The following is a 22060-nucleotide window of genomic DNA, read 5'->3' as shown; positions in this document are numbered from 1 at the left end:
GGAGGTAGAGTGCTCGAGGCCTCAGCTTCAGGACACAAATAAAAATAGCACATTAGTTTCAAAAGAATTGTCCCTACAAAAAGCTGGAATGCAGGTGTGGAGTAGGATAGCTGCCATGCCCCCTGCCTTGTAATGAAGAGGGCTTCCCCCCCCCTCAGTTCAGTTTTTCCCTCTCTGGTACATGAAAGCCTCTGGGGAGACCAAAACTCATGGCTTCCATAGTCTCCTTCATTCATCCCACAGGCTCCTCCTCCCTCGGGAAGATTCCATTCAGCAACCCCCACCCCCACCCAGGGGCCATAGCTTCTCCTTTCACCTCATGACTTCTCTCAACACCATCTGCCCATAATTTTAATTCACTCCCATTGGCTGAAGGTTTGAGCATTCTAGAACACTTGACTTGAAGTCCAATCTGTACAGCTTATCTTAACCAATTGCTTGGAAAGCCTAACAGAAAACTAATAGTAAGCCAGATGCAACAAATGAAACTGTTCAGAATATTTCAAGATTTAGTAGTGAACTGTGATAGCCAAGAGCCTGTCTATAAGTGATTCTTCCAAGGCCTTACTCTCAGTGTTAATAAATTCCTATGGGTGATTATGAGAACATTCCTCTCCCCCAGAGACTGTGTTTGGTCTCCCTACAATAACTCCTCCTTATAGTCTCAGTAGCTTCTAAGTTTTTTGTAAACTTTTATCTCCCTGTGCCCCAATGTACACAGCTAAATTTCCTTATCCTCGGGTCTGCTGAGACTTTGAGCCTCCTCTATTTCAGCATTGTTGTGTTTCTTCCATAGAAGCATATCGACAGTGCTGACAAAAGAGCCCATAAACTCCCACTCACTCTGTATACTAGCAGCGTACTGGCTGTTGACTCTTAAGAACTGGCAAGCATGTTTTCTGTAATACCATGAGCTTGTCCTCTTCTGTGTGCTTTAAATTATTGTGGATGCATTCATTTAAGCTGTTCTTAATCGGTGATACTTTGACAAAGTGTATGTCAGAACACAGCAAGTATTTCCTAAGCTTCTACAGAGACATGACCTGGAAAGGCCCCTTACATTGCTGAAGGGTTCATTATGCATGTGCTTCCAGGACAGAAGCAGTTGAAGACATCATCATATGTTAAGCCCAGGTTAATCCCAAGCAGCTGGGATAGGACAGCAGCAAAGCCCTCCACGGTTAAGGTCTTTGGGTGCTAGGCAGATAAAAGGAACAGAATTAGTGTGTCAGTCCTCCTGCTCCTCCTCCTGCAATCCTCCTGCTTCTTCCTGTTTGCTTTGTCAGGCTTTATTTGGCAATGGTTCCTAAACAACAATGCAAAGTCAAGAAAATAGACTAGCAAAACTTTTTTTTGTATTTTTTTCTTTTTCCAACTTTTTTTTATTTGAATTAGAAACAGGATTGTTTTACATGACAATTCCAGTTCCCTTCTCCCACCCGTCCTCCCCTCCCCACCCCCACCCCCTCAACTAAAACCTTATCTGTCTCATATCTTTTCTGCTCCCCCTGGATGGTGAGGCCTTCCATAGGGTGTCATCAGTGTCTACTGTATCCTTTGGGATAGGGTCCAGGCCCATCCCCATGTGTCTTGGCTCAGGGAGTATTCCTCTATATGAAATGGGCTCCCAAAGTCCATGCTATTTATCACCTATGCTAGTGATAAATACTGGACTTCTACAGGAGGTCCCATGGATTTCTGAGGTTTCCTCACAGAAACCCATGCAAAAGAAAATGAGCAAATTGTGATATTCGTTTTTAAGCAATAATCTTTTAGTCCAAATGGAGCTGACAGATAGGAAAAATAAAGTTGCTGCATAAAACCTTACATTTATGGCATATTATTGTATAGAATTCAAAAAATATAAAAACATTCTGGGAAGTAGAATAATCTTAATAACTGTTTTTTGAAAAAAAATTAGAAAAAAAATTTAGACCATGAAGATTTAATTGGCAATCGATTTTTACTTTAGAAATTGCCTGAGGAGTTTTTTAAAATTGAAATAAAATTTTATTTATAACTGACTTAAATTTAATATTTTGGCCAAGTACAATGGTAAACAACAAAATCTATGAGATATACATGTAATGAAAGAGAATCAAAGAAGATCACCAAAGTTGTTCTAACAGTAGAAGCAGAACATGGAGTGCCATCACCTGGGACACAGGAGTGGTTTTGTTGATTGATGTGGAGACTCATTTTTAATAAGGTGAACATATCTTGAGACTTATTTTACAATAGCACCACAGAACTGGTTAAAATCACAAATTCAGGGTGTGTCTCTCAACCAGACCAACTCTTTTATAAGTTGTAACATTAAAAGCCTAAAAAATACTATTATACAAATTTGCCAAAAGTATACAAATGCATTCTTTGTCTTTTCTTTCAAGGGACAGGGACAACAGAAGGCATACCAGAGCAATTCCTGCTGTGAACTTTGGGTTGCAGGCCATCCCGTGATATGTTGCTCCCATATAATCAGGGTAATCCTTATACCTAAAGTGAAATTTTATGTCAGTGCACTTGTTCCAAAATGTTGCTAGAAAGGACATTTAAACAGTGTTTTTCTAGAATTTCTGTATCTTTAAAACATGGTATTCAGCATGCCATATGCTTCATGCTACCAACCATTCATTAATTAGTAAAAACACAAATAGTAAGTCCTCCATACTTGATAGGAATTTAAGTTAATTTGATGCTTAAGATTCTATGATACCCTATCCAAAACCTAGAGACACATAGTATTTCCATGACCTGTCCCACAGGATCCCCATCACTAGATGGACATTGACTCTAAAATCTAAAGGCCAGTGTTATCTTATTGTCAAGCTTTTCACATATTGGACAAGTCTTTATACAGTGTTGGACCAGAGGTGAAGGAGAAAGAAAGAGAGGTACATCAAGAAAAAAAAAGAGGTAGTATGCAGAAATTAGACATTAGTGTTGCCTTCAAATACTCAAGCCTGACCTTGAACCTAATAGGAGGCAACAGAAGACATATGGTCCTTTTATAGCTCTTGAGATCTTCTGGAGTGAATGTCTCCTGTTTCCATGCAAACCAATTGAGTGAGCAATGCTGAAGCCCACATGAAGACTCTTGAAGCATGCACAGCAAGTAGCTAACAGCTACATCTCAGGTCACTATAGAAACTGGGAGTAGCCATAGGTGCAGGCAAGTGGCTGGTCCAGTTCAGTTATTTACCTTTTAAACCAGCAACATGAAAAATGGGTAATTACTGTTTTCATAGCATTAACATCATGGTATGAACATTTCCTGGTGAGGTCTTTATAAACACAGAGGCCCACATTCACCCTGCTGCTTTTCATACTCCCACCTCAGTGCCAAGGTGGAATGGAGTGATAGGGTCTGGGGGGGGGAACTGCAATTGACTACATGGTCAGATCTTTACATTTTGCTTATGCTGGCACAGTTACAGAAACACAACTTTGACAGCTGACATTAAACAATTAGTCAAGTCCCCATTGTTGTAGATAAAGTACTTACAGGAGTAAATACATGATAACCTTGACTCTTTCAGATGGCTGATTTTGTTTCCATACCAGAAACCTTTGCAGAACTTCATCAGCATCCCCATTTGTTTCAATCTTGTTTTCATCTGACCAGATCTCTAGAGAGGTTAACATCACTGTCATCTTCAGCTCGGAAAACATCTGAAAAGAGGACACTCTTCAGTGTGAGTGGACAGTCATCCTGCCCTGTCTGTGAATGCTGGGCTTCCATTCACCTGATTGCTATGAGGAGACAACCCAGCTCATGGGGCAAAGTGCAGGGAGGAGTACACATTTCACAAAGCCACACGGCTACTCACAAAAACCCTGGCAGTGGGTTAGCGTTATTCTCTTACTTCAATGACAGCAGAAGTACTCACGGTGTTAATGAGACCAAACATATGAACAACTTTCTGAACCGCAACTCCCATCTCAGAGCCCAAATGGTCAAACTGAAAGACAAGTTTGTTTCTCGATTACCAATATAACTGATCAAATAATCACTCTTTGATAGTTTCAGATACAGATGTTAAAATCATGCAGTACTCAACTGAAGAGGCAATGTGAAAATTGGTTGTCAGTTAATCCTCCGTGCCTGTAAACTTCCTAGTTACTGTCTATCCTGTGTTTTACACAAAACCCCAGGGTCTTAATGATTAAGACTATTAGAAGGGATAGCTGTGAGGAACTTCCTCCTCAGGGGCACAGAAACTAAGATTGGATGAATTAAAGTTCCAGAGCACATAACTGATGAGGACAAAATCAAGGAGTCTAGTCACTGACTCACTGTGACCGCACTCACGTCTCTATCATCAGGGCTTCATTGCAATTAAAGAAACGCACCATGTGTCCCAGCTAGTGGCCAGCTACCAGAGTATACCTTCATATAAGGAGATGATAGTCATCATACTGTCTGCAAATATTGTTTATGATTTTGTGTTAATTACATTTATAATTTACATGGTTATATTTAGTAGCAAGCAAATTAACAGTAGAGATTTGAGACACCAAGGCAAAAGTTAGCTTTAATATGCCTGCATAGAAACTTCTAAGTAGCAAGGACAGACTATGCATAAGTATAAAACACAGTCTTACTGAGACCAGCTGTGTAAATGCAGGGCAATGGAGGGCTCATCCTCAGAGTCAGGAAATGCTGCTGTGCTGTTGTTCATTGTAATCCCTGTGATGTAACTGAAAATTTGCTCTCGAATTCAAATGGAGACAGCACAGATGACAGCAGAAGACTACTTGACGGTAACACAGGTGACAAGAAAAGGCTGCTCTGTGAGGTATTCTTGCTACAACTTCCTGAAAGTTTAATGGTGTATTTTTTTCCAAAAACCAGAACTGTTTAAAAGGCTAAAATGTTCAAACTTGAAATGCTAAGACAATTTCAAATGAACAAAAGCTGCAGACTCTTCCACAAGCTCAGGAGAAAGTGAGCGATGAACTCCTGGCAATGGTGCTTAATCGGACACAGACTACTTCATACAAAATATGTAATACTGTTTGATGGCAGCCGATGGGGATGAATACAGAGACCCAGAAATGGACAAATGCTGGGAGGGAAATACCCAATCCTAAATGGGATAGCCCCATTGATCTCTTCCCTTGGGGCTAGAGGAGGCAGAATGAGTGTCAGAGCCAGAGGGGATGGAGGATACCAAGAAAACAAGGCCTTCTTAACGCAGCAGGATCCATGCACAAAGACCTCACAGAGACTGAGACAGCATGCACAGGGCCTGCACAGACCTGCACCAGATGGGATCCCAGTGCTAAGAGGAGAAGTGGGTACATGTCCCCTTCCCTAACCCCAAAGCTGTCTCCAATGGATATGGCTTGCAAATGAAAACTTCGTTTTCGCCAAGGAAGTCTCACTGGGGAAACAAACCACTCTTAAGGGCAGGCAGGCCCGGTGCCCAGCAGTAGATGGCCAATACAAAAGGAACTCATTTGCATCTTTAGAGGTTCCTTATCTCATAATGTATGTCAGGGCATTATTTCTTTATTTTCTTTTAACATCACAAGTCCTTCAGATATATTATGACTTCCAGTTTAGGGTTTTTATGGAATTCCTATATTTTTATCCTGTGTGTTTCTGGACCTATATGTGTTTCATATGTGTTTTTGCTATCTTTTATTACTTCTATTTTGTCCTATTCTGATTCTTTTGGCTTTGTTTTATCTTATTTTATTTTGTAATTATTCTTTAGATGCCTGTTTGTTTTCTTAGGAGAAACTGAAAAGGTGTAGATTTGGACGGGAGCGGATTTGGGGAGGCTCTTGGAGGAGTTGGGGAAGGAGAAACTATAATCAAATTGTATTAAAAGAAAAATGTGTTTTCATTAAAAGAAAAATAGAAACTGGAGAATTAATTAAATCATTTATTCTGTAGACTATGGTACATGTAAACATTAACTAAGGCAAAACAGAAATGACTGTTTAAGTGAGATTTCAGTGTGGTGAGGCAGAGGCTGGTGGAATGGATTCACACCATGAGACTAAGTGACTCAATGCACCGTGGGCTGGATGCTGGGAACCAGAGGATGTTGAGGGGACACAGAAAGTCAGTACTGACACCAAATGAGGTCAACCCGGTGGGGGAAGAAAGGAAGTGTGCAGCACTGTTTGGAGAGGAGAGTGCAAAGTAACTGGAGTGCTAGCAAACCGCCATTTCATCCGTAAAACATGGAGCTTCCACTCAACAAGCCAGCTGGCTATGACACATAAAGTAAGCTCAGGAAGTAAATATTTGGAAAATTTAATCCAATTTAGTACTTAATGAACTACTTCCAGTATAATGGAAATGAGATCTAGTCTCAATAAAAATTGAGGTGCACCTGCTAGTCTCTGCTAAAGATGGGCGATGGTGTAGGAGACCCTGTTCATGCAAAGCCATGTGCCATTGCTATCATGCCCTCACGCCAGTGCAGGGATGACTGATGAGAAGTCGCTATGCACTGCAAGGCTTTGGCACATTATTTTGAGCAGAGAAAGAAATGTTTGTCTTTTGACACAAGATCTTCTTACGGTAGCCCTGGGTGGTAGGAAACTCAGCCTCTCTGCCTCCCGTCCTAAGTGCTGGGATTATTGGCACATGTCATCATGACTGACATTTGAACAGAGTAAAAAACATTTGTATAAAACTGTGAAATGCAGACTGGAAAGATAGCTTAGCAGCTGAGAGCACTTTGCCCTTCTAGAGGACCTTAATTCAAACCCCAAAATTCACAGGGTCCCTCACAGCCTTGTGCAACTCCAGTTCCAGTGGATCTGCCTCCCTCTTCTGGACGCTAAGAGTACTGCATGCACATAGTCCACAGCCTTCCACAATGCAGGCAAAACACTGCACCCATAGAATAAAGATACTTCAAAAGGAAGCAAGCAAGGAAGGAAGGAAGGGAGAGAGGGAGGAAGGGAAGGAGGAAAGAACAAAGGAAGGAAGGAAGGAAGGAAGGAAGGAAGGAAGGAAGGAAGGAAGGAAGGAAGGAAGGAAGGAAGGAAGGAAGGAAGGAAGTTTAAGTTTTATATTCACAATCCTTACTCAATCTCACTACAAAACCAAGACCTCAGGAAGACAGACAGGTCAGTCCTACCATTGCTTTATCCATAACAATCTTCACCCGCAGGGTCCTCTTCATTAGTGATACATTTTCAGCTTTCTGTGAAACAAACAAACAAACAAAAACCCATCAATATAATAAAAAACTTCAATCGGGTAACCACATGTCTGTTAAGGGTCCTGGTTTAGGACTGCTTACTGTACTTATTTCAGTAACAGGGATGACAGATAAATTCTTTAAATACTCTAAAGACAGTTTGACTGGAAAGAAATTGTTTGCTATCATAATGTAAACAAGGATAACTTTGGCTTTTTGTTTGTTTGTTTGTTTTTGTTTGTTTGTTTGCTTGCTTGCTTGCTTTCAGAGACAGGGTTTCTCTGTGGCTTTGGAGGCTGTCCTGGAACTAGCTCTTGTAGACCAGGCTGGTCTTGAACTCACAGAGATACACCTGCATCTACCTCCCGAGTGCTGGGATTAAAGGCGTGTGCCACCAACGCCCGGCAACCTTGGCTGTTTTAAAGGTGCTTCAATTTAATGTTTGTTTGTTTTTTTTTTTTCTGAATGTCTTCAATAGAAGATAAGTTGGTTGGGTATGGAATTACTTATTTTTAGGATGAAATATATTATCCACATTATATCTCATTACTGATTTGGTTTGTGGCTTCTTGAACATTTATTGTAACAAGGCTTATTTATTTCAATACATAATGTTTAATAACATGAAATGTGCATATATGGCTTCTGTGATCATAGAGGCCATTTAGTCCAATGTCTAAAGAGGAATCCAGAACCCTGGACCTGTTCCAAGGCAGGACCTCCCATCTGGAGATCCAGAAGGACATGACATTGAGGTTCCGGTTGGATCCAAAGACTATGTATATGAGAGTAAGTTTTCTTTTCAGCCTTTAACTGATTTGACAAGGTCCTTCTCATGGGAGGAGTACAACTTTGTTGTTCAGTTCGTGACTGTCAGTTTTATGGATTTCTGTGATTAGTTTGTCAACTTTTATTCAAATTGACACTTCCAACAAATTAAATAAAAACAAGGTAAGGGAATGGTGAAAGGAAGTTTGTCATTAATTAGATTCAAGCTTCATTCACCAGGTTTTTTCTTACTTCTGTTTTATATGATAAGAATGTATACCTAGAAATTAACTTATTTAGCCACTGATGTTCAAATGAGAAGGTGAGCACACATTGTAAATGGAGATGTTAAGATGCATACCAACAATCTCTTTGGAAGAGAGCCTGCTCTTGGCTGACATTATTTATAAGAAAAGTTAATTTTTGTTTCTATCAAATTAATTTACCAATTAAAGGGAAAATTTTAATGTGAGGCTGCCATAAGTGTATAAAGTATATACTTTACAATTAAAATCAGTGTGCATTTATATATTTATGTCAGAAACAGAATAGAAGCACACTGCAAAACAAGACAGTACATCCCATGGCAGCTCCTGGCTGGAGAAAATAATAGTTTGGTCCATTCTTATTTTAAATTTTTCCGTAGACACCCATTCATTTAGCATTTTAATAGATTTACTTGCCAATATTATTTAATTTAGAAAGTAACAAATGTAAAATAAGCAAAAATATGAAATCTTTTTCATAGAAAAAGTGAAAACAATTTTAAAAACCCTGACTGGATTATTTTTCCTTAAAAAGTCTAGACATTTGTGACTGTGCATTTATGGCAAACCATCTGAGAGCAAACATGCCAAAGTCCTGGTTATTGTCATGACTCATTTTCCTTTTAAATTGTATGGCAAAGTAATGCTTTTTTTTACAAAGCAAATGAATTGACAAAGAAAATACAAAGTATCAGTCAGTAAATCCAGGACTGAGTAAGTTAACAGCATGCAAACCCACACAAATAGCAACTATGAGAATCTATTTAAAGGATCCATAAATCACTATACAAATGACACTGACAAGTTTTGATGAGTTTTTAAAAATTATGTCTACTTGTTCTTTCCTTTAGACTACCTGAGGAAACCAATGATATCTTAAAATAATTACTGTACAACAGTTTGACTTTGTTTTCCCAATATACACAATCTCAAAATTTCAATGTAAATAGCACAAATGAAGGACAAACTCACCTCTGGTTTTACAAGAATTCGGTAGGACTGACTTTCATGCTGGGAATTTAAATTTTCTCTTAAGGGGGAATAATCAATGTTATTATTCTTTATTTGATAAATCATGTGTTCAAATGTAGCTGATGACTCTAATGGCTCAATTCCATAAGTGATGTTCTCTAACTGCAACAAGCCCCTAAACATATAAAGAAAATAAAGCACATTTAGTATAGGCTTCCCACTGAGAAATCACGCTAAAAGTATCTTCTATAAATTCTTTATCTATTGAATTTAAAACCCATTGTTATACCTGTTAGTATTTAGGCATCTGTACTGGTCTGTCCTTGGGGTTGTGACAGGATACACTCTCAGCTGCAGCCACTAAGAACACCACCACCTGTGCACATTCACTATTGTCACTTATAAAAGGGCCCTGCCCACCTCCCATCCTCTCTCTCTTTCTCTCCTCTCTATGTTCTGCTGTCTCTCCCTCTCTACCTCTCTTTCTGACCCTCTCTCCTCTCCTGCTTCTCCTGTCTCCAGAGAACTGTCTCCAACCTCCTTTTTATCCTTTTTATGATCCCTTTCCCTAATTAAAAACAAAAACAAACAAACAAAAATAACCTTTGCTTGAACAAATGATGTCTCATGGCATCTTTGTCTTGGATACTTTTCTTAAATTACAACAATACCTATCCTCCCTCCATTATGGCATTTAAGAAAAATTGTGATCTGATGTGTCTAGAAAATATGAATTCCCTCCCTGCTCATGGGAGCTTTTTCTGCTTAAGATTTATGATGGCAAAAGGCAAAAAGGCCTTTAAAAAGCACATGAAAGGACAAGAGAGAGAGAGATGGGAGTAAAGGAGGTGTATAAACACAGCCACCACTGTCAACAGCTCTGTATTCTTTTTTTTTTCTGTTTTCTTTCTCTGTTTTTGCCTCATTTGTTCTCACAGAAGATGGTAGAAACTGAGGGTTGACATACAATCTTAGTTCACACTTCCAGAGTGGTACCTGAGACCTGAGCAAGTGCTGAGGGTCACCGTTGATGCTGGGATCTCGGCAGCGTGTCCTTGATAAAAGCAATGAACCTAAGAAGGAACAGAAGAAATATCATAGCTGATCCCCACGGGATGCCTTCGAGGTCATGCCCGCTTCCTGACATCAGCAAACATCCACGATCAGCCATTGCATTGTGTGTCCATGTCCAGAGTCCCTCTCCTCTCCTGAACATGCATCCTTAGTGCCTTCCTATGTTTCACTCCTCATCACTTTCCTCTCTGAAATATTGTTGCTATAACCTTAATTTTTTTCCACTACTTACCCTATTTAATGGTATCTTTTCCTTTTTAGCAAGATTGCCTAGGAGTATAGTTTGTACACACTAGCTTATGATTTATAGCATTTGGCTGGGTTCAATTATGAACATTTGCATTCAATTTTTCTGAGTCATGCAAGAATGCAAGAAGGGTTTTTTGAAGTATTTTTTTATTTATTTTGCCTGTCTGTGTGCCCCTGTCACAGTGGACAACAGAGGTCACTTTTCTCCTTCTTCCATGTGGGACCAGGGGATGGAACTCAGGTCATCATGTTTTGCATGATTTTTTGCACGGAGCCATCTTGTAAATCCATAACTATTTAGCTCACATTTGTCCACCTTGCTTTATCTTAATATCTCAATAGGAAGGTAATTAATCATTAGTAGTTAACACTCTTACCTCTTGACGTTATCAGTGTTAGTGATCCCCAAACTTCCCCACTAATAATCCCTTTAGTGAATTCTTCTTCCTCCTAATAGACTTATATTGTAGTGATTTCCAGGACCTTTTTGTTCCTATCACTGTAAAACTTCACTTCCAACTGTATGACTCCTTCAACTCTATCTATATATTAACAGCATCCAGGTATAGATCTCTATTTAGCATGGCATAAACCCCATTCCAAACCTCATCACTGACAACTGGAGTAATAGACTGGATACAGCCACAAGGGCTGTCATCAGAGCCCATATAATCCCAACATACACCTTCAGCATGACGCCCAATGTACTCACACTCCAGGGCTTTGCCCAGACAGGGAGATCTGCACTACCGTGCATGTGAAGCAAAAAGGAACAGCAGCCTGCTCCTCAAGTGATACCAACAGCCCTTTCCAAAGAAGTAATCCAGGTCCCAACCCACTATTAACCACGGAAGAGAAGAGTTCCGAAGGATCTCTGACTGTACCTTCCTGTAAGGTGTCATCCAATACCTACACAGGAAAAGTCACTCAGACAGAAGTGAGACAGCGAATCACGAGGTCAGCAATTAACAAGAGAAAAACCAGGGACAATCCTGTCTGTCCCAGGAGCCTCACATGAGCCATGCAGCATACCGTACCATGTAGCACAGGGGCCAGCAGATATACCTACACTGGAGCCTGCCGAGAGGCTCTCTGTGTTTATGCCAGTGCCATGCAGTTTTTAGTTCGGTAGCTCTACAGTATAACTTGAAAATTGGATGGTGATGTTCCAGAAGGTTCTGTTGTTGTTGTTTGTGTTTTCGATGTTTAGTAGTTTTCATTCATTGCACATGATATAATATACACGTGTGGAAAAACCACACTAGGCCCTGTTAATATGTACAATTTATAAGTGCTTATCAAAATTAATCGTAAAATGCAGGCATATAGTCGCCGCCCCTTCAGCTTGTGCTATGCAAGGTGCTGGAAGGTTTTTAGCCCTGGGGTTGTTTTTGAATCCCTTATGAGCTAGCCCACTGTTTCCATCAGAGAACCAATGGGTGCTACCTCATTTCCCCTGACCCATCATCCTCCAGTGTTGGTGTGTATGCAGTCAGCCTCTGGAGTCTCCTCTCACCATTTTCCCACGGTCTCCTCCACTGTTCAGGACCCGTGGGACTTCATTCCCAGCCTTGTGTGTGCCTGATGCCTCAACCTGCCTTTTCTTTTCCACCTCTAACTCCTGATGACTTCAGACAAGGTTTAATTGTACTTTCAGATAAGGGATTTCAGAGTCCCAGGGCAGTCATCTTACTCAGTGTGCTTTCCTAGCAGTTCAAACGGGGGCTTTGGATTTGGGATCTGTTTAGCCACAGCACTGTAGATTCAAAAGCGTTTCTTTGTCTTTCCAACAGCAGCATCTTACACCTACTTTGTAAATAATGAATCCAAGTTGTTCATGATAACCACAAACCTGGAATTCCAGCACTGAAGAGTGGACGCAGGAGGATTGTGATTTTACCTCCAGCCTAGGCTCCTTCAGGATACCTTGTTATTATCACCACAGTTGGAAGGAAGAGGCAGGAGAAACGTTGGAGGTAGGAAAGGGCAGGAGTCAAGTGATACAATAATACTTTAAAAATAAATGTAAAATGCACACACAAAAGTCATACAATCCTTCTGTTCTGACCAACTACTGCTGAGCATGGGGCTGGTCCTTGTGTGTGCTTTTTATTGTTGTTTGATTTTGGTGTTCTTTGTATTTTGTTTTGTTTTTGTTTATTTGTTTTGATTTTTGTTCTTTTTTCTTTTAAGAAAAAGAACATGGAGTTGGGTGGGTATGGAGATGAGGCGATCTGGGGGGAGTTGGGGAAGGAGAAAGAATATGATCAAAAATATATTGTGTGACTCTTGGCCTGGACTCATGGGGGAGGGTCTAGGCACAGTCGAGGATGATGTGGTGGACATTGAGGAGCTCTATCGAGGGCCCTAGCCTGCCTGGGGAGTGGAGGGTGTTTGGGGTGGGGGGCAAGTGGGGAGTTGGGGTAGAGGGTTGGGGGGAGGGGAAGGAGAAGGGATTGACATGTGAAGCAAGCTTGTTCCTAATTTGAACTAAAAAAAATAATTACAAAAAAATGAAAAAATAAAATTAAAAAAATAAATGTAAAATGCAAAAACCAACTTCTAACGGTAACTTAGTATGAAACCATACATGTGTAGAAAAATATACAATCTATATATAAATGTATGCATAACTATTTCTAATTAAAAACTATGAACATATATGGGGAAAACACCACTACACACACACACACACACACACACACACACACACACACACACACACACAAAGTATACACAGCAGAAGTCTAAGCTTACCTTTACTAAAGAAGTGTCTGTTTGAAATTTTCCTGACTTGGTATTCGAATATGCCATAAAACTTGGATGTAAAAATGACCTATTTCAACCAAAATAATGACATTTCATTGCAATACATCATTAATAACAATATCAGGTTTAAGAGTTCATTAACAAAAAAACTTTCAGAATAATTAAACTAAAGTGAAATCTTTCAAACCAAAATATCTGAAAATTAAAAATACTTGTCTTTTCATTATCTAGCTTGTGTTCTAATGGTATATTAGATACATACAAACATCTTCTCATATACGTTTTAGTTTATATTAACCACAAATAAATCTCATGGTATGATAATTTTAGTATTCAATAATGAGTAGATTATAGTATAGTAGATAATGAGTTAATCACAAATCAGCATCAAATGTTTTTCATAAAATTACAAACCATCTCAAAATTCTTTACTCTCATGTCTATTTCATCTTTTTAGAAATCTCTTTACTTCCATGCCCCATTTTTAAATTGTATGCTTCCTTGATGTTTAGCTTTTTTGCTTGTTTAGTTGTTTTAGTTCTTTATATATCCTACTTACTAATTTTCAGTTAGATATGTAGCTGCTAAATATTTATTTCCCATTCTGTAGGCTTCCTTTCCACTCCAGTGACAGTGTTCTTTGTTGTACAGAAACTTTGGGTTCATGAAGTTCCCTTTCATTAGCTACTGGTTTTAATTCTTCCAACTATTGGTATTCTGTTCAGAAAGTCCCCTCCTATGTCAATGAGTTCAGAGATATTCCCTACTTGTCCTTCTATGAGATTCAGGGTATCAGTCTTATACGGAAGTCTTAAAGCCATTTGGAGTTGAATTTTCTGTGGGCTTAGAAAGACTTTAGAGTTCATTCTTCTACATGCAGCCATCCAATTTTACTGGTAATGTTTGGTAAAGATGATGCCTTTGCTCCAAAGTGCATGGTTGGCCTCTCTGTCAAACACCAGATAGCTCTTGGAGTATGGGCTTATGTTGGGGCCCTCACCAGATAAACACAGCAGACATCTACAGACCATCCCACCCAGACACTAAAGGATATACATTCTTCTAAGCAGCCAACGGGACTTTCTCCAAAATAAACCACACAGTAGAAAGGAAAGCCAGTTTTAACAAATACAGGAAAATGGAGTTGGCATCCCTCATCCTATTGGGTCACAAAGGAGTGAAACTGGACACCAACAACAGAAACTAGAGAAAGCACACAAACTCATGGACACTGTGCAACAGACTACTGACTCACTGAGTCAAGAAAGAAATCAACAGGGAAATTAGGAAATTCCTAAAAGTGGCAAATGAAAAAGAAAAATGTTAGAAATTCTATGGAACATAGAGGCAGTCCTACAAGTAAGTTAAGAACAGTAAGGGCCTGCACTGAGAATCTGAGAGATCCTTAAGAACTGAATGATTACACCTGAAGGCCTTGGAATTATAAGGACAAGTAATACCCCCAAACCAGATGGGAAAAGATAATCAAAACCAGGGTTGAAATTAATGAACTATAAATACAGAAGATACTACAAAAATTAGTGACATGAAGAACTTCGTCTTTGAAAAGATTAACAAGATTGACAAACATTTGGCCAATTTAACCTAATAAAGAGAGAAAGTATCCAAATAATAAAATGGAAGATGATATGGGATACATTATGACACTGAGGAAATTCAGAGCACCTTAAGAACACACTTTTAAAAATCTAAGTACCTTGCTAGCCAATTGTGCCACTGGATCTCAATACCAAACTGGAAATGTAAAAGATTTGCATTTCTGAATATATGCAGCCTGCAAAAGCTAATTCTAGATTTAGTCCCATAACATTCAATGAGATAGAAACAATAATTAAAAACCTCCAAAATTAAAAACAAAAATCAAAACCCCAGGAGTCAGGTGAATTCAGTGCAGAAATCTTCCAGACCTCCATAGAAGAACTAATGGCAATACTCCTCAAACTACTCCACAAAATAGAAAGTGAAGGGATGTTTCTGAATTATTTTTATGAAATCAGTATTACCCTGATACCAAAGTTGACATGGAAAGATCCAACACAAAAAGAAAATTATGGGCCTTTCTCTGATAAAACTGGATGCAAAATTTCTCAGTAAAATATGTGGAAACCCAATTCAAAAATACAGAGAAAGATTACCCATTATGAACAAGTTGGCTTTTATCAGAGATCAAAGGATGATTCAACAAACATCAATCAAGAGACATAAACCACCACATAAATAGATTTAAACCATCTCATTAAACATAGGAAGGAATTTGATTAAATAAAACCTCTCTTTGTGATAAAAGTTCTGGGGACTCTAGGGATACAGGAGACACATCTCTGTACAATAAAGACCATTTACAGCAAGTCCACCGCTGACATCTTGCTAAATGGAGAAAAACACAAAACATTTCCAAAAATTAGACATAAGACAAGCATGCCCACTCTCTCTATCAGTGATCAATACAGTACTTATATCCATAGCTAGAGCAGTAAGACTACTGAAGGAGATGAAGGGTTACAAATTAGAAAGGAAGACATAAAGGTAGCTTTATTTTCAGATGCTACAATTGTATAAATAAAAGACTCAAAGGGTACCACTGGAAAACCTCCATAGCTAGTAAACAGAGTCACATTTAGCAGGATACAAAACAAACACATGTACACACACACACACACACACACACACACACACACACACCCTTCCTATAAACAAATGGCACCAAGAATTAATCAGAGAAGCAAGACCATTAACAGTAGCCTCAAAAAAATCTGTGAATAAATCTAAACAAAGGAGAGAAAGACTTGTACAATGGGAAATTAAGACATTGACAAAATATGGAAAACAACATCAGAAAATAGAAAGACCTCTCATGCTCATGGGTTGGTAGGATTAATATACTAAAAATGATCACCATACCAAAAGAAATTTACAGGTTCAATATAATCTCCCTTAAAATTCCAACACAATTTTTCACAGAAATTGAAAAACACAATCTTAAATTTTATATGGAAAGACAAAAGACCCAGGATAGCCAAAACAATCCTGAACAATTAAAAAGTCCAACAGACAAAACCCTGCTGGAGGTAACAACATCCCAGACTTTAAGTGACACCACAGAGCTATAGTAATGAAAACGGTATGGCACTGGCATAAAAACAGACACAACTTCTCTTTGGCCAAACTAAGTATCAGTGTCACATATAAGCAACTTAATTTGTAGGCTCCAGGCTGAATAAAAAAACATTGAAACAACTCTAGAAGCATTAACCAGGTTGTTTGCATCAGCAGTGCTCCCCAGAGACCATGTGCTTATGCCCAGCCTTCTGTCCCTAGAGCTACTGGAATATGGTAGCTAGCCTACTGAGAGTGGGGCCTTTTCCTAGTTTGTTTTCTGTTGTTGCTGTTGTTTTTGTTGCTTTGATAAAACACTGATCAAAGCCCACTTGAGGATAAAAGAGTTTATTTGGCCTGTATTTCCACATCACTGTCTATCATTAATGAATGTCAGGGCAGGAAATAAAGCAGGAACATGGAGGCAGTCACTGAAGTGGAGAGCATAGAAGAATGTACTTACAGGTTTGCTCTCCCTGGCTCATCCAGCAGACTTTCTTATGCAGCACAGGATGGCTTTGCCAATGAGTGGTACCACCCGGTGGGCTGGGCCCTCAGACATCAGCCAGCAATCTGAGGGGTGTAAACCCCAGTTCAGATTCTCTAGTCCCAGGTACACATGGGTTTGCATCACATTGACCATAACCAACCAAGGCAGACCTGCATGCACTGTTCTAGATGACTGGCAGCCTGTGTCCCTGAAGAGAATCTTGGGACCTTGTCTTTTCATCAATCTCTCTCTGACTTCCCAGATAGGAGGTAAGTGCCAAGGACTTACTGCCATTGCGTCCTAACCACAGACCCAATAACAGTACATGTAAACATCCAAATCTATCACTAAACATTTTTTAAATTGACAAATATCGAATTTTCGTGTTAATCACAGATAGCTTACTACCACATAGGTTATGGCGCCTTCTCCCAATTTTGCCCAGTGGGACAGGAGTAAACTCAGATACAGGGTGGGGGCTGAGAAGCCCTGGAGGGGAAGATACACATCTCTTGGTATCAGTTCCAAAGCTTCAAAGAAGAGTGAAGAGAAGAACATCACTGTCACCCATATTGTGACAAATGTGGCTTAAATGCTCTTAATCAAAAATATACTAATTTACATCTATTTAAATGTATGATTACCACTTTGGACTTTGGAAACAGATTACAGAGGAGCCTATCAAAGTAGATTACAATGGTGGGATGGGATACAAAGTCAGATGTAGTAAAGAGAGCAAAAATGAGACTCCACCTTCATCGTCCATGTGCCTCAGACAAAATGCCTATTTGAGCATGGACAGATACTAATTGCTAATGTCATTTTCAGAATGCATACAGACAATCTCTGTAAAGGACCCTTATTACCTATTACACTCTACACTATGAAATTTTATACTGAATAATGTAAGATATATACCCACACTGAGAATTTGCACCCTGCATTCTATCACAAAAGAACAGACCATTTCAAAACAATGGATGTGTGTGTGTGTGTGTGTGTGTGTGTGTGTGTGTGTGTGTGTGTGTGTAACCTTTTTATGAATTTTTGTAACTTTTAAATAGAGACAAAATATAAAGAGTGATAGAAGGTTTTATCCAATGTTGATGCCACTGGATTCCTCAAAGGAAAAAGGGAGAAAGGGGGAAGTCAAGAATATACATTGGAGCAAAATGGCAGAGACGCAGTGGTGGGTTGGCAAAACCATTTGAGCATAACAGAAATGCAGTCTGTCATCAAGAAACAACAGCATATGAGCAGGGAACATAAGGTAGAGGAGGGCAGGGGGCAGAGCTGGTGCTGGAGCAGCAGCTAGGGAAGGGAGCTGGGCCTGGAAGGGAGCTGCTCCTGGAGAAGCAAGGGGCATGGACAGTGAGAATGCAGTGCTTCAATAGCTACAGCTGTAGGGTGCATTCTGCTTTACCCCTGTGAAGTCTACGACCACACAATTGATGTCTGCTCACTGTTTTTGATAAGTCAAGTTTTCATTCTCTTTAATAAATGACCTAGGCAAGTTCTGCCTGTTTGCAATTTAAGCTGCACTTTAGTGTTTACAAGGTCTACCTGGTTTCCTAGGCAGTGATGTTTCTGGTTGGTCTCCATTTTTCTCAGGCATGTGTAGTGTACTAAGTAAGATGTTTGAAATCCCATAACTATGCAAAACAACGTATGCGGGTGCAAAGTTACACATGGGCAGGTAACAACTATAGCTTGCATGACTGCATGCTTTACGGACTTTGGCAATTTTCATTCATCTCATGTGCTTAAGACATCATTAAGTTAGAACTTAGATTATTGAATTTAAAGTCTCAGTTCCACATGAATATTAAAGAAGATAAAGCAAGTAAATGGGGTATTTACGCTCAGCTTGATGAATGGTTGAAGAAGGTCAACTAGAAACAGCTCTGTGGTAGGGTGAGCACTTACTGTTTTTCAAGATGGAACGTGTATGCTTTGCCCTCAATTCTGACCAAGTAAGAGACCTGTGGCAAATTGTGCAGAGAGAGAGAGAAAGCCATTATTAAAAATATCAACTCCTGTCATCATTGAACCTAAAGGGGTAACAAATAAAATACAAATGTCTTCTACTACAAATTAACACCAGAACCACAGACACTCAAAAGAAGCCATAAAATGTACCCACATTGTAAATGGTCACCGCCATTATTTGCAAGATTGATATATTCAATTAACTATACAGGGGACATTTTTATTCCTATAAACTGGATAACAAACAATTGGAAAGGAAATTTTATAATTCCAGTTACTATAGCCTGAGAGAATAAGATGATATGGAGAGATTTTATCATGAAACCCACAGACAGGTGCAAAGGACACACATGCATCATACACAGAGAAAATATACATAAATCTTGTTTGACAATCAATTTAAGCACTTAAAGAAAGGACATTAAGGTTTGGACCACAGGGAGCTGAGAGGGAAGGGGTGTGGTGTTGGCTATGATCACGATGTATCATATATATTTATGAAACCTTAAAAGAGTAAAAATACCATTTAAAATGCTAAGTTCATGTCTGGGAATGTGAAATATTATTGACTTGTAGACTGAATATTATCTACTGTCAAATCCCAAGAGGCTGGCTGTAAAACTAGGCAAGATGACACTCATATTATATATTAAATTGAAATAGCTGTTTTAGAAAAGCAAAAGCCGAAAGACTTTTATAAGGTTTGAAGTCAATGTGGAATGATGATGATGATGATGATGAACTTCATAGGAAACAATTGTGTGCCTGGAAAGAACTGAAAAAATTCTCATCTACTTTGCCAAAAATTTTTATCTGCTTCTGCATCAGTCCTGTGTCAATGGTTCTGAGAAAATGCTCACATATGAGGTAGCAATGGAGAGGTGGAAAAACAGCATTGGCACATACCGTCAAAAAATGTATGGGATTAAATATTCAATTGGTTAAAATTAGCACTTCAGACTCATGTGGACGCTCATTTTAAACACCTCCGACAATGTTATGATTTTATACTTCACTGTTTTGTTTTTCAAGAGATTTACATTTATAGGCCTGGAGATTTTAATGTAGTCAGTTTAAAAACCATTAAACAAGGTGAAATTTAGTGCAGTCTCATGCATAAGGATATATAATTAGTGTGTTTGTTATAGTAGTGTTACTGAAAGCTAGAGCGCTTAAGTCTCTCATAAAACAGTTGTGCAATGTTATTACACTACTTGGAAAATGAAAGAAAACTGAGACATTTTGCTCTCCCTCAGACCACGAGTCTTACCTTCCTAAATTAGTCATGAACAGAATTTCAAAGAGGCCATGTAGGAATTCACTGCTGTGGGCCAGAAGTGGAGTGCAAATAAACGCCCATCATTTTTCACAAATCCGGTTTCTTAATTACCTGCGCTTCTGCTGCCTTGGCATCCTTGATGTTGCTCTCGATTTTCTGTGGCACTGTGGTCTGCAGAAGTGGTGTTTCAGACTCTGCCGAGAGGGACACAGTTAGTATTCCCCAGCGCAGCAGTAAATACCCTGCCTTGGCTGAGCTCTCCTCTAGCCAAGAAGAAAACACTGGGGACTTGCAGGGCTCTGTCTATCCTGCTCCCTCTCCATCTCCCTCTCCTCCCACTTTGCAGATGTCCTCCTCATTGTAGAAAGTCAGCAAATGAGGGTCAACGGTCTTTGGGCTGAATCTTCCAACCACCAGGCAAAGATGGGCCCCTAGACCCTGGAACTGGGTGGGCTCTGGGCACCTTCATTAGCCCTTGTTCTGCACCTCCCGAGAGCAACTCTTGAAGCCAGAATGGCAGGTGGCCTGTGGACAGGTGGTCCCTTGCCCAGAGCATCTTCACTTACCCTGGCCTGCAATGATCAGTTGGCACAGGCAGGAGAGGACCAGGAAAAAAGGCAGCATGGTGTGGCCGCTGGCATTGCCACAGTGATGGCAGTTGGTGCAAACGGTAGCAGCTCGTGGCCCCTAACCTGGGCTCTTGGGAAGCAGGAAAGGCAGAGCCCAGCACGAACCGGAAGTCCCACAATGAAGCTCTGTGCATCAGGGACCAGAGCTCTGAGGAGTCAGCATTCTCCCTGCAGAGGTCAGAGGATGCCTTGGAGCCACCCCACATAAGTGGGGAGCTTCAGGAGGAGCTGGGGCACCCTCCTAAAGCATGAGCAATGTCTCCAACCACATAGTAGCAGTTATTTACTTTTTTTTCTGAGCAGGCTTTGGCTTGCATGTTTTTACATACAATATTTACATGTAAAGTAAAATGAATGAATACCTTTCCCATTTTGTAAAAGAAACAAAATAATAAAAATTTAAGTTTTTTTCATTAATGCTTAGTAAACATCTAAACATCTTAAGAAGTATCTGTAGTGGCTAACTATTAATCACAGGATAATCTGAGCCTCTCTGTTTACAGAGGAATTTATTCTGGTTCGTGTTATAGATGTTATTTATTTTAATATTTCAGCATTGCATAAGGCCATATTGTCTAATCATTGACAGTAAATAATATATAAGGGGTTATATTTGGTTGTTCCTAAATTGCGTGACTTCCTGGCTGGTACCTTCACACATTTTTGAAATTTAAAATAAGTCATGAAAGTTATGATCAGTGCTAATAATTTATGGTTTTATCATATTCTATGGGGGTTAACAAGGTAACTCAAACAGAAACCCATTTTTATTATTTAACCTGATTAACGTGGACACACATCAGGGATCTGACTGTAAGCAGTAAAAATTTAATATTAATTCAATCTTAACTTTTTGAAGGCCAAGAAGCAACAGGCATGGAATGTTATATATGATTGATACTATATTTGTGTCTGAGTCAGGTACAAATAAGGAAGGCACCTGTGTAGAAGAGATGCCACGCCTAGAAATCCTAAGTGTGTCTGTAAGACAGACAAAGTTTTTGTCACTGCATGGAGATGGCTCCTTTTTTTTTTTTTTCCCTACATTGCTCGACAGTAGCTGTAACGATTCAGGCATTATGGGGCCTGCCCTGTCACCTGGCAGAATGCACTCAGGCAGTACCCTGGTCAGCCCTGGTGCAAAGGACCCCTCTAAAAGAATGCCCTCTGTGCGCTTTTTTTTTTTTTTTCCTGCTCCTCTCTTTCTGCCCTCTTCTCTTTCCTGCTCCTCTCTTTCTAGTGTCCTCCTGCGGCAGACAGGACTTTTCCTGTCTCCCTCTTCTCTTCTG

General features: G+C 39.6%; 1 protein-coding gene across 1 annotated transcript in view; it reads right to left on the bottom strand.

Annotated features, from left to right (window-relative positions):
- The window catches only part of LOC100754689 (A disintegrin and metallopeptidase domain 3-like), a 39417-nt gene extending 18651 nt beyond the window's left edge, over nucleotides 1-20766 (bottom strand). The window contains exons 1-11 of the mRNA XM_027395393.2: nucleotides 20709-20766; nucleotides 20254-20336; nucleotides 18801-18856; nucleotides 13256-13334; nucleotides 10172-10248; nucleotides 9176-9350; nucleotides 7107-7172; nucleotides 3891-3962; nucleotides 3506-3672; nucleotides 2415-2496; nucleotides 1061-1197 (exon numbers count right to left, since the gene is read on the bottom strand). Of these exons, the coding sequence (XP_027251194.1) occupies nucleotides 1061-1197; nucleotides 2415-2496; nucleotides 3506-3672; nucleotides 3891-3962; nucleotides 7107-7172; nucleotides 9176-9350; nucleotides 10172-10248; nucleotides 13256-13334; nucleotides 18801-18856; nucleotides 20254-20336; nucleotides 20709-20766 (1052 nt within the window). The remainder of the gene's footprint in view (nucleotides 1-1060; nucleotides 1198-2414; nucleotides 2497-3505; nucleotides 3673-3890; nucleotides 3963-7106; nucleotides 7173-9175; nucleotides 9351-10171; nucleotides 10249-13255; nucleotides 13335-18800; nucleotides 18857-20253; nucleotides 20337-20708) is intronic.
- Nucleotides 20767-22060: the final 1294 nt, after the last annotated feature.

This window comes from Cricetulus griseus (assembly GCF_003668045.3).
Source record: "Cricetulus griseus strain 17A/GY chromosome 1 unlocalized genomic scaffold, alternate assembly CriGri-PICRH-1.0 chr1_1, whole genome shotgun sequence".
NCBI lineage: Eukaryota > Metazoa > Chordata > Mammalia > Rodentia > Cricetidae > Cricetulus > Cricetulus griseus.
This window is presented reverse-complemented; position numbering and strand designations above follow the sequence as displayed.